At 42.7% G+C, this 13,398-nt stretch overlaps 1 protein-coding gene across 1 annotated transcript in view; it reads left to right on the top strand.

The window, feature by feature from the left end:
* Positions 1-13,398, top strand: part of NECAB2 (N-terminal EF-hand calcium binding protein 2) — a 389,351-nt gene that overhangs the window by 341,975 nt on the left and 33,978 nt on the right. The window contains exons 9-10 of the mRNA XM_082269903.1: positions 5,654-5,710; positions 13,367-13,398. The exon at positions 13,367-13,398 is cut by the window's right edge and continues 81 nt beyond it. Of these exons, the coding sequence (XP_082126029.1) occupies positions 5,654-5,710; positions 13,367-13,398 (89 nt within the window). The remainder of the gene's footprint in view (positions 1-5,653; positions 5,711-13,366) is intronic.

The following is a 13,398-nucleotide window of genomic DNA, read 5'->3' as shown; positions in this document are numbered from 1 at the left end:
TATTGCAAGTAGTTTTTTTTAAAAAAATTTGCTACTCAAGTACTGAAAGTAAAAGTACCAATAGTTTTGAAAAAAAATTGTTACTCAAGTACTAAAAGTAAAAGTACAAGTACTGTGTTATGTAGTTATTAAAAGAAAGAAGTCAAAAGTTTGAACATCATATTGTTTTTTATTATTTCAAATGCAGCTTTTATTTATACATACAGTAGCTTTTATTTTCGTATGCGCTGATAATACACACGTTTTGAGCTTCATGAAACCTGCCATCTACTGTTCTGGCAGTGGTAATTTTTATAATTGTAACGAGTAACTGCTGAACTATGCAGCACCAAAAAAAAAAAAAAAAAATATCGGAGTAGAAGTATTGAAATCATTGAAAAAATGTAGTGAAGTAAAAGTGGAAGTAGGAGAAAAAAATTCTACTCTAGGAAAGTACAGATACCGCCTTTCGGTACTTAAGTACAGTAGTTCTACTTAGTTACTATACATCTCTGCACACTGTGGCCCTCCAGATGTTGCAGAACTACAAGTCCCATGAGGCATAGCTAGACTCTAAATGCCGCAAGTATGACACTCCGAGGCAGAGGCATGATGGGACTTGTAGTTTTGCAACAGCTGGAGGGCCTCAGTTTGCATATCCTTGGTATACAGCTTTAATTTCACGATCGTATTTAACTACATAACAATATAAGATCTAAACAAGAATTGGACTCGGTAAAGTATTTTGATGGTGAAATTAATCAGCTATATATCCTTAGGAGCTCATTGATAGCAATTGAAGCAAGGTTCATCTCTGCAGACGGGAAGAGCTCTGGGTAATAAAGCTTTCGCTGAAGGCAGCATTAAGTTCTGGCCTTTGCTCTGTGCAGTCAGCGCATCCGGCAGAATGAGAGCCCAGCTGGAATCGGAATTATTGGAGGGCGGAGGGCAATGGCCCATGCATTAAACTCCCGTATAATGGATAATGAAAATGATAAAAGCTCTGGGTGTTTCACCTGTTCACCTTATGCTCCTTATATAATATACATTATAATAAAATATATATTTATATATGCTGCTTCTTCTTATGATCCTTTTCCTGGAAATCATTTTTTATTTCCACCTTATTCATTAGATATGCTGCTTATCTACATGACTTCACCCCTTCTGTTTGCTGTTTTCCATTTTGCTACAAATACATGCAAGAGGGATATTACAGTACATCAGAATGGCAGGTTCTAAATACTAGTGGCTCCTTTATATTTGTGGCAGTGTCCATCGCCCCTCTGAAAAGTGATCCCTGGTGGAACGCTTTTCAAAGGCATTTGACATGCAGCTTGGAGGTGATATGCCGCCTCCTGAATGCCTGCTTTAACCAGCACCGGGTATTATGTACTGCTGTGACTGATTAGGAAGTCACTGTTGGCACAATGGTGACGCAGGACCCTAGACAGCACTGAACACTTCTAGGTATAGGCAGACTTGTATAAAGTACTCAAAATTTCTACTTGAGTAAAAGTACAAGTGCTCGATCAAAAAGTGACTTGAGTAGAAGTGGAAGTGCTCGCAGAAAAAGTTACTTAAAGCGGAGTTCCGGGCACAGAAATGATTTTTTGCTGAACATACCCCCGGGACAGTCAGGGCTAGCACATTCCACAATGGCTAGCCTCTGATCTGTCCCGGTTCGCACTTACCTGCAAGAAGAAATACTTACTTAGAAAATTTCTTCCACAGCGTTTCCATCTCTGTTGTGGGCAGCTGAAGCCGGCGCGGTCCTCTTCTCTGTCTTCTTCCGCGTCTTCGTGTCCCAGAATGCACTGCACCGGCCCCTCTCGTCACTTCCGGTGCGGCGCCGCATTCCTAAACAGCTTCTGGGCATGCCCAGAAGCTGTTTAGCAGGGGAATGCGGCGTCGTCCGGAAATGACGAGCGGGACCGGTGCCGTCGCATTGATTCCTGGGAGCGATGACGTTTAGCTCCCAGGAATCATCGCGAGGCAGGAAGAGACGGGGTGAGCCTCGGCGCTGGAGGAGGAAGCAGTCAAAGGTGAGTATTTACGATCTTCAATAAAAAGGTGAGTAAACAAAAAAAATAAAAATAACTATCCAATTCCTTTTCAGGTGAGGTCTACCTAGCGGAGGGGCACAAAAAAAAAAAATCGTTTTTGTGCCCGGAACTCCGCTTTAAGTAGAAGTACTAAAGTATTCTAAATTTTTTTTACTTAACCGGTTGCCGACCGCCGCACGACTATATACTGCGGCGGTCAGCCCCGGCCAGGCAGAGTGACGTATCGGTACGTGACTCGCCTGTCACTGACTTGCGAGCCTATCGCGGACGGGCGCGCGCCCGCCGAGGCGCGCGCCCGCCGCGGCTCGTTCACAGGCAAGTCAGTGCGTGTGACCGGCGGACTCGATGTCCGCCGGTCACACTGCGATCGCTCCTGTGAAGGGAGAAAGACAGAGCAGCTTGTGTAAACAAGCTGCCTGTCAGTTCTCCCTGTGTAAAAGTGAAGATCTGTCCGTTCTACTATGTAGAACGGTTGATCTTTGCTTTTACACCAATAGGAATGTCCCTACACAGTTAGAATCACGCCCCTAGGACACACTTAACCCCTCCCTGTCCAATAAAGTTAACCCCTTCCCTGCCAGTGTCATTTTTGCAGTAACAGTGCATATATATAGCACTGATTACTGCAGTAATGTCACTGGTACCCCCAAAAGTGTCAAAAATGTCAGTCAAGGGTCCGATCTGTCCGCCGCAATGTCGCAGTACCGAAAAAAAATCGCAGATCGCCGCCATTACGCGTTAAAAAAAAAAACACCAAAAATGACAAAAATCTTTCCCTTTGTTAGTAAACGCGATAACTTTTGCGCAAACCAATCAAAATACGCTTTTTGCGATTTTTTTTTACCAAACATAGGTAGCATAAAACAAATTGGCCGAAAAATGTTAAAAAATTTTGATTTTTACTTTTTTTTTGGGGGAATTTCATATAAAAAAATGTGAAAAATATTGTTATTTTTGCAAAATTTACGCTCTTTTTTTGTTTATAGCGCGTGATCAAAAAATCGCACAGGTGATCAAATACTACCAAAAGAAAGCTCTGTTTGTGGGAAAAAAAGGACGTCAAATTCGTTTAGGTACATCGTCGCACGACCGCGCAATTGTCCGTTAAAGTCACGCAGTAAAAAATCGCAAAAAAACCCCTGGTCCTTTAGCAGCCAAATCCTCCGGGGCTTAAGTGGTTAAGTATTGCAAGTAATTTTTTCAAAAAATTTGCTACTTAAGTACTAAAAGTAAAAAGTACCAGTAGTTTTGAAAAAAAATTTCTACTAAAGTACTGAAAGTAGAAGTACAAGTACTGTGTTATGTAGTTATTAAAGAAAGAAGTCAAAAGTTTGAACATCATATTGTTTTTTATTATTTCAAATGATTTATTCAAATGATTAACCTGTGTTTGTTAGTAGTTTCTTGATGCACTTTAAGCGCTGTAGCAACATTTATTTGTTTGTTTCATATTTTCTTTTTATTGGAAAGATTTGGTATAGCAGCTTTTATTATACACAGCCTTTATTTTCGTATGCGCTGATTTACAAATGACATTATACACATTTTTTTGAGCTTTATGCAACTTGCCATCTACTGTTCTGGCAGTGGTAATTTTTTTAAAAGTAACGAGTAGCTATGCAGCACAAAAAAAAAATATCGGAGTAGAAGTATCGAAATCATCGAAAAAATGTAGTGAAGTAAAAGTAGAAGTAGGAGAAAAAAATTCTACTCTAGGAAAGTACAGATACCGCATTTCGGTACTTAAGTACAGTACTTAAGTAGTTCTACTTCGTTACTATACATCTCTGGGTATAGGAAGACAGCGCAGGATTTCTAGGGCTGGTAAGTATGTGTTTTGTAAAAGTCAGCAGCTGAAGTATTTTCAGACCCTGGTGAAGTTCTGCTTACAGTAACTAGGGATCGACGATTATCGGCAAAGCCGATATATGAAGGGCCGATATGAACTTTCCCCGATATATCAGAATCGGCCCCTGAGGTTACCGATATTTCGGGAAAGTGCTTGTACCGGAGTGATGCCTGCAGCTAGAGACATCACCCCGGTACCGGTGTCCATAGCCAAGTGTCGGCTGTCTTGTAATGACAACCGACGCGGCTGAGAAGCCGCTCGGCTGTCATTGCAAGGAAACGGGAGGGGACGCCCCCCCTTCCGCAGCTTGCAACCAGCCTGCACGGCCACCGAAGACCCGATCAAAGCCACATTCGGCTCTGATCGGGTCTCCATGCAAAAACCCGGAAGTGATGTCATGACATCACTTCCGGGTACTGGCGCCAGATTAAAAAAAAAATTACAGCATTCAAAATAGCCAAACTTGGCGTTTTGAATGCTTTTAAGTGCAGAGGAGGGGTTTGGGGTCTTTCAGACCCCCAGATCCCTCCACAAGAGTACCTGTCAAGAAAAAAAAATAAAAAATCATTTTTTTAAATGTACGGAAATAACGGCGCATATCGGCCGATACCGATATGCATTGGCCAAAATATCGGTATCGGCAACGAAAAACGGATATCGGTCAATCACTAACAGTAACCCCCCCTTCCCAAGTTAGACTAAAGAGAAAAAGATAAGCAGCAGACTGATAAGCTCATCTCTCTGTCACTCTGCTCTCTCTTCCTATCAGCATGCTGTTTGTACTGCAGCACAACTGATTGACTCCTTGTGCTAAGTCTCCCTCTCTCAGTTTGAGCTCTGCTGTATAGAGGCTAAATACCAAGTCAAATGTAGAAGCTTAGCATGCTTGCATTAATTAAAAAAACACATTTCATAATATATTCATGAACACAGAACTGCATTAAAGCAATAGAAAATACTTCTTTTTTTTTCTTTTTTTTTTTAAATAACAAACATGTCATACTTACCTTCTCTGTGTAATGGTTTTACACAGAGCAGCCCAGATCCTCCTCTCTTTGGGTCCCCCGCTGACGCTCCTGGCTCCTCCCTCCTGCTGGGTGCCCCCACAGCAAGCAGCTTGCTCTGGGGGCACCCAAGCATGCATGCTCCCAACCCGAGGCTCTGTGTGTCCATTTACGCACCGAGCCGCGGCTCAGCTCCGTCCCCCCTTAGTCTCCTGTAGTCTTTTGAAGAAGAGGACTGCAGTCCGACTTGAAAAATTTGATAATTTATTGGTGAATCCAAAAATCCATAATAGACAAAATTATCAGAGACAGGAGACAAAACATAGTTGACGCGTTTCACAAAATCAAATTTGCTTAATCAGAACTATGAACATGCATGTGGAGTAGCCATCTCCTGATTGACTCACCAATAACTCCCGCTGCTGCCAAAAGCCAATCAGGAGTGCAAGTCCCCGGAGAGGCAAGGCTCTCGTGGACATCGCTGGATCCAGAGGAGGCTCAGGTAAGTCTTTGGGGGGGCTCCTGCATACAGCAGGTTTGAAGGTAAAAAAAACTTGTGCCTTTACAACCACTTTAATCTTATAAAGCCTTATATCTACCTGGAGGTCAGCTTAAAAAATAGAGATCAAAAAGTAATTTGGATTTATTCTACATCATGCACTTTTGGAACAAATATAATGTTCAGTGGAGTTCTTCTTTAATTCAGCTATGTGATATACACAAGGAAGACTTCATGGGTCTCCGTTTCCTTTCAGGCGCTGTCCTTTGATTTGCACCAGAGACTTTCTGACAGCGAGAATACTGCTTCTGCGGTGAGTATAGGATATGACAGGAGGAATGCTCTGATTTAATGCTAATCCTATTTCTTTGCAGTAAAATGCAGGCTGAGGAATAATTATACAGCGGCCCTGATGTCATTTGTAGAATTTCTCTCTTAGGCTGCAAATGCACCAGTTTTCTGTGACATTTTAGTGAAATGAAGATGTCACAACCGGTTTAGCTTATGTCACTATTTATTTCCTAGGACACTTACTGCCTGCAGGCTTTGTTCGGATAGTCAGCTCTGCCTAGGGATTACATTAGATATTTCAGCCAGTCTCTTCCACACTGCACCACTGATCTTCAGATATGGCTGTCATGTTCTTAAATGCTTTCTAAAGTGTCTGCCGCAATGGCAGAATGGATTAACAAGCTACTTCGCCCCAGAATTATGTATTTTAAAGGGAACTTGAGAGTAAAGATAGGGGGGCACTTCCATGGCAGTCTTGTTTTTTTGGTGATTTAGCCAGAATATAGATTTAGATTTTGGACCTTTAAAGGGAATCTTTAAAAACGAATGATTTGGGTTTTAAATTTGTGTCTAATGTGATGTTTTCCACATACACCGATCAGTCATAACATTACAATTGAAACCACATTCACATTGATCCGACTTGTCAGGCGACTTGTCAGCCTGACAAGTCGCGGTCCGTCACGCTCCCATTGTGTAGTACAGGACCGGTTCTAATAGGAGCAATACAAGTCGCTCCGACTTAGAAAAAGGGTCCTGTACTACTTCGGGGCGACCTGGAGGCGACTTGCATAGACATTCATTATATGCAAAGACGGAGCGATGTAATGTGAACGGAGACTTACAGGTAAAGTGAAAAACATTATATTATCTCTTAAAATGGCATCTGAAAGTGGGTGAGATATATTAGGCAGCAAGTAAACATGTTGTTCTTGAAGTTAATGTGTTGAAAGCAGAAAAAATGGGCAAGCATAAGGACTTGAACGACCTTGCCAAGGGCCAAATTGTAATGGCTGGACGACCAGGTCAGAGTATCTCCAAAACTGCATCAATGGGCAGCCAAGACCTTAAGATGCATGTGAGAAATGAAGGCTGGACCATGTATTTTAATCCAATAGAAGAGCTACTGTAGCCTAAATTGCTTTTAAAATTAATGCTAGCTCTAACAGAAAGGTGACTTGCAGTTTTTTGCATATGGGGCTGCGTAGTCGGGGAAGGGTGCCCATGCTGGCCCATGTTCACAGCCAAAAGTGCCTACAGTGGGCACAAAAGCATCAGAACTGGACCACAGAGCAATGGAAGAAGGTGGCCTGGTCTGGTGAATTCAAAAATAATTTGAGTAACACAACAATAAGTTTGAGGCCTCCAAATTCTCCAGAACTCAATCCAATCGAGCATCTGTGGGAGGTGCTGGAAAAAGAAGGTTCTACCTCACAGATTAAGTGATACTTAAGTCTTCTATACCAAACATGTTATACTTAACCGCTCTGTACAGTTGGTTTTGCACAGAGCAGCCCGGATCCTCCTCTTCTCGGGTCCCTATTTGGTGCTTATGGCCCCTCCCTCCTGCTGAGTGCCCACACAGCAAGCAGCTTGCTATGAGGGCACCCAAGCTAAACCGCAGCTCCGTGTGTCCATTCAGACACAGATCTGTGACTAGGCCCTGCCCTCTCCCTATTGGCTCACTGAGTTTGATTGACAGCAGCGGGTGCCAATGGCACTCGCTACTGTGTCTCAGCCAATCAGCATGGAGAGTTCCAGACAGCTGAGTCGTGCAACATCGCTGGATAGAGATGGGGCTTAGGTAAATGTTAGAGGGGCTGAGGGGGGCTGCTACACACAGAAGGTTTTTTCATCACCCAGGTACAACCACTTCTTCGAGTCGTCTCAGAAGCCGCTCAGGAGTCCCCCCACCTTCCCCTGCTCTGCCTGGGTCTCCTGTCCGCCGGCTGGTTAGCGTTCCGAACAAAGCCGGATTCGATCATGTAACCCGGAAGCGACGTCAAAAATCCAGAGTTTGGCGTTTTGAAAATTTTGTGCAGTGGAGGGGTCTGGGGTCTTTTAGACCCCAGATCCCTCCATAAAGAGTACCTGTCACTGCCTATTACTGTCACAAGGAATGGTTACATTTTTAAAAAAAAAAACTGTTTAAAATAAAATAAATAGAAATTATTTTATTTTAAAAATTATTTTAAAATTGTTTTTTAAAGCACCCCCGTCCTCGTAAGTCCTCATAAAACGCATACGTAGTCGCGCCCGCAAATGTAAAAAGTGTTTAAATCACACATGTGAGGTATCGCCGCGATAGTCAGAGGGAGAGAAATAATAAATAAAAAATTGCGTTTGAAAGACCGCTGCGCTAATACAGTGTGACAAAAAATATTACAACAACCGCCATTTTTTTTCTTAATATATATATATATAATGTTTGGGGGTTCTAAGTAACAAATACTGATTTTAAAGTGATTGTAAAGGTTTTTTTTTTTTCTTTTTAAATAACAAACATGTTATACGTAAGCTGCAAACACACTATACAACTTTTGTTGTTTGATTTCCTTTAGATTTACCTTCAACTATGTAGTTCAAGAGCCTGCCTGATTGCATACAAATTTAAAGTGTTTAGGTTTGACCTCATATTATATGGTTTTGTTAAATCTAAAGAAACAATTCTAAAGAAAATTGTATTGTGTATCCAGCTTTACCTGCTCTGAGCAAGGGTTTTGCAAAGAGCAGCCCCGATCCTCCTCTTCTGCGGTTCCCATGTGGGCGCGCTCCCGAGTCCCGCTGCTGTGTCCTTTGACACAGACAGCAGGAATTGGCCCTTCCCCCCGCTCTCGTGTCACTGGATTTGATTGACAGCAGCGGGAGCCAATGGCTCCTGCTGCTATCAGTCTACCCAATGTCTATCCAATAAGGACCTGAGACAGGGGCTGGAGCTGCTGGGCTCATGCTCATCACTGGAACCTTCAGGTTCAGGTAAGACTAAAGAGGGGTCTGGGGGGAGGCTGCAACCAAGAAGGTTTTTCAACCTTAAACACTTAAGCCCCGGAAGATTTTACCCCCTTCCTGACCAGGGCCTATTTTGCGATTCGGCACTGCGTGACTTTAACGGTCAATTGCGCAGTCGTGCGACGCTGTACCTAAACAAATTTGACGTCCTTTTTTTCCCACAAACAGAGCTTTCTTTTGGTGGTATTTGATCACCTATGCGATTTTTACTTTTTGCGCTATAAACAAAAAAAAAGCATAAATTTTGCAAAAATAACAATATTTTTCACATTTTTTTATAAGAAATTCCCAAAAACAAAAAATGTAAAAATCAAAATTTTCTAACATTTTAGGTCAATTTGTTTTATGCTACATATGTTTGGTAAAAAAAACGCAAAAAGCGTATTTTGATTGGTTTGCACAAAAGTTATTGCGTTTACTAACTAAGGGAAAGATTTTTGTCATTTTTGTTTTTTCTTTTAACGCGTAATGGCAGCGATCTGCGATTTTTTTGCGGTACTGCGACATTGCGGCGGACAGATCGGACCCTTGACTGACATTTTTGACACTTTTGGGGTTACCAGTGACATTACTACAGTAATTAGTGCTATACATATGCACTGTTACTGTAAAATGACACTGGCAGTGAAGGGGTTAACTTTTTTGAGAGGGAGGGGTTATGTGTGTCCCTAGGGGCGTGATTCTAACTGTGATTGGCTGTGGCTTGAGGTGTATGAACAGTGATCAACGGTCCTACATAGCAGAACCGTATGATCACCATTCATACACTGGGGAGAATGACAGGCGGCTTGTTTACATTAGTCGCCTGCCTTTCTCCTGCTCTAACGGACGATCACGAGTGACACATGCGCGGGGGATCCGTGACCACGTGGGAGCGGGAGCGCGCCTCCTTCGGTGCGTGCTCGCTCCCTAGACCCTCACAGGCTAGCGGTTAATACATGGAATGCATTACGGTTAAAAAACTTGAGACTTTACAACTCCTTTAACTTGTAAACAACATGTGTCAGAAATAGGCTTGGTCCTTAAGTGGTTACAGAACCTGCTACTGGCGGCTTGGTGCCAGATGCCACAGTATACCTGCAGAAGTCTAATGGAGTCCATGCCTCAACAGATTATGGTGGGTGGTCATAATGTTATGGCTGATCCGTGTATGGCTTGGAAACATTGCACCTCTATGTGATCAATGTAGAATGTCCCCAATAAATTGGACTTCTCTGAAGAATTAAGGAGTTGTTGAGTAAGTTCTGGCAACATATTTTATCTATATCCTATTTAGCCACAATGCAAATCTTTGCAGCACACTACCATGAATGTTCTGATTTAATATGATGTTTAATTGGAATATAATAACTATAGCATGGCTGCAGTATAGACTCTCATATAGAGAGTACCTGTCTGAAAGCAAATACCAATGCCCTTTGATCTTTGTTTATAAAGTCTATAATGTATGTAAATCAGACGCACTCAAATGTAAATGTTTGTTTCCAAAAAAAAAAAAGGATTTTATAAAACTGGTAAAAAAGATAAAAAAAATCAATTAAAAAAACGTTAAGCTTATCTAAACCCAAAAACAAACATTTTATATTTGCAGCTTACCAGTCCTTACATTTGGTGGCTTCTTTAGTGTTAGTTTTAGTCCCTTTTCACACTTGTGCAACTTGTCCTGCAACTTGGGAATGCAAAGTCGCATGACAAGTCATAACCCATGATTTCCAATGAGTACCATTCATATCTGTGAGACTCCAAGTCACAGCGACTTCAAAGTAGTCCCTGCACTACTTTGGTCCGACTTTGATGCAACTTGAGGTCCATAGACCTCAAGATTGCAAAGACATTGCTTCAAGTCCAGTCAAAGTTGCATCAAAATCGCTGCAAAATCGTGTTAAAGCTGCTACAAAGTTGCGTGACTTTCAGCTTGCACAAATGTGCTTTTTTTCCTTTAGTTTCACCTGATCAGTAAATCTGTTATTTTTTTTTTAGATTCCTTTAGGGTCCTTTCACACGGCCGCTCCGTGTGTCCGCAAATCATCCAAACCGTTTGCGGATGATTTGCGGACATAATGTAACTGAATGGCACTGCGGGTGTCAGCGGAATACCATCCGCTGACACCCGATTTTCCTCCTGTCAGTTCTGTTCCGTTTTTACGAATGGAACAGAACCCCATTTTTCCTTCCGTGTAAAAAACGGAAAGGAAGGAAAATCGGATGTCAGCGGTGTCATCCGCTGACATCCGCAGTGCCATATACTTACATTATGTCCGTATATCATCCGCAAACGGATGGGATGATATGCGGGCACACGGAGCCGATGACAGAAATGTCATCCGCTCCGTGGAAAAAAAAAAAAAAGTCCCGCAGCGGACCTTTCACACAGAGCGGCCGTGTGAAAGGAGCCTTAACAGACCAGAATGTCCAACAAAAGTAGCAGTTAGGGGGCTGAGGCAAACCCCTTACCACTGACAGGGGTGCTTACAAGGGTTGGTTTTTATTTATTTATTTAAAACCTTTGTCCTAAAAAGGAAAAAACTGTAGCTGTAAGTCCCTGTTCACACCTGAGCGTATTTCAGCTCGTAAAACGCTCATCTCAGAAGTCTCAAAACGCCCAACAAGCAAAATCCCATTCATTTCAGTGGCCCCTGTTCACATATGAGTGTTTTGTCTCCAGAAGAAAAACACCTGAAGCTCAAAAAAGTATATGAGCTTCTTTTTTGGCTGATTACAGGCGTTTTTGTTAGATGTCAATGCCTGCTTCCAAACACCTGCAAAAAACGCCTGAAAAAAAGCCAGAAAAAACGCATGAAAAAAGCCCAAAAAAATGCCTGTAAAAAGCCCCAAAAAAACGCCTGAAAAAAAGACCAAGAAAGCACCTGAAACCGATACGCTCAGGTGTGAATGGAGCCTTACTGTTTAAAAAGTGTTGGCTGGAGTTTGGCTTTAATTTGTTAGTCACCTATGTAAATCCATCCAAAGCTACTAGTCCATCTAACACCACCTTCTCTGCAGGTTGAGAGTGATGCTGTCTACGAGTGGCTACATTGCCCCTCCATAGATAGAGTGGAGGAATTAGTGTAGCCACCCTATTACAGGAGGTGTGTTACTGTTCGGATCACCAGATGAGACTAAAAGCAAAAAAAAAAAAAAAAAACAAATGCAGCCACAACATTTAAGGATTGGTAATCTGCAATATATTAAAATGTTGATTGTTGGTTTATATACACTTTAAATTAAAATAGACCAAAGCCATTATAGTTTCATTCAATGCTGTATCTCACTTAAAATTAGAAGGTTATGTATGACGTTCCACCATTGGATGTGGTCAGCAGTTTTTTGGTTTGGCCAGTGTATGCCACCAACAGAATGAGAATGCGCACAGTACATGCTGTCAGCCATTCGACATAACTTGGTCTTAGGCACAGAGTCCTTCAAAGAGCTATTTGAATATTTATATTTGCCTGACAGTGCTACAGTCATGGTTTGTATTGAGCTATTGGGTAAACAAGGAGTATTGGTAGGTGTTCCTATACAGTATGTGTATGTATGTAGGGATATACATTACTTTGTACCCCAAAGGCACCATTAGTGCGCGCGGGAGCCGACGGTCACGGCACAGGGCTCTGAAGGAATGGCACGAGTGACGTCACTGGCTGCATATAAGGTAAATATCTCCTAAACGGTACATGTTTAGGAGATATTTACAGTACCTATACGTACAACTTACAGAGAAGGGTTTACTTCCTCTTTAAGCAAGTTGGCAACCAGTTGCAGGCCACAATGTATAGCGGGCGGATGACAGGTCCGTGTCCATTCTGCATATGCAGTGCAGACATGGACACAGCCCACTCTACTCTTTGGGAACGCCGATCTGCCCAGACAGAAGGGAAGGATTCTTTTTTTTTAACAGATTGAATTGGAGATAGGTCGGTGTAAACAGACACAAGTCCATTTTTATCTGCCGCTCCATAGAGGTGTAGGGAGGGTCTGATTGGGTCGGACTGATCATGTGAAAGGGACCTAAGGCTGCTTTCACACTGATGTGCTGTGGTTTACCCACAGCATGGATGGAGCGTAGTGCACCTATGGCTTTCCTGTGGGTTAGCTGCACTTTGCCATAGACTTCTATTATATCCTACAGGTCCTCTTTCAGAAAACGCACCAAACCTGCAGGTGATAACAGAAGTCTATGGCTCAGTGCAGGTAACACGCAGGTGCACTGCACTGCGCCTGCGGATCAGTTAGAAAGCAGCCCAGTAACCACTGCAGAACAGATATGCCCATATACACACTGTGATTTCAGTAATAAATGTATCTTTAATACTGTAACAGTCTTCCAATCAGGTATCGCCGTCTGATGCGGTCCCAGGCAGATTGCATTTGGTATCACTCTGCTTTTGACAGGAGCTGGTGCTATACAACGGGTTATGCGCCTCTGCTTCCTCTACCACCGGCTTCATTCACAACACTGATGCCCTGGGATAGAGGGTCAGCAACCCATGATCTGGGCTTGCCGACCCGCCATCCCAAAGCAGGAAGTCACAGACCACATCAGAGGGCTCCGGGGGCCACATTTGGGCCCCTGGCCACTGGTTGCGCACCCCTGAACTAGGTGAACTTGTGTTTTTTCAACCAGACTAACTATGTAACTATATAACCTCTCTGCTCCTCTCCTCAGTATCTAATCCTGGTGAGACATGAGATGAAGGT

This window comes from Pelophylax lessonae (genome assembly GCF_965119305.1).
Source record: "Pelophylax lessonae genome assembly, chromosome: 10".
Taxonomy (NCBI): domain Eukaryota; kingdom Metazoa; phylum Chordata; class Amphibia; order Anura; family Ranidae; genus Pelophylax; species Pelophylax lessonae.
Note: the sequence above shows the minus strand (reverse complement) of the source record. Positions and strands in the feature narration are given on the sequence as shown.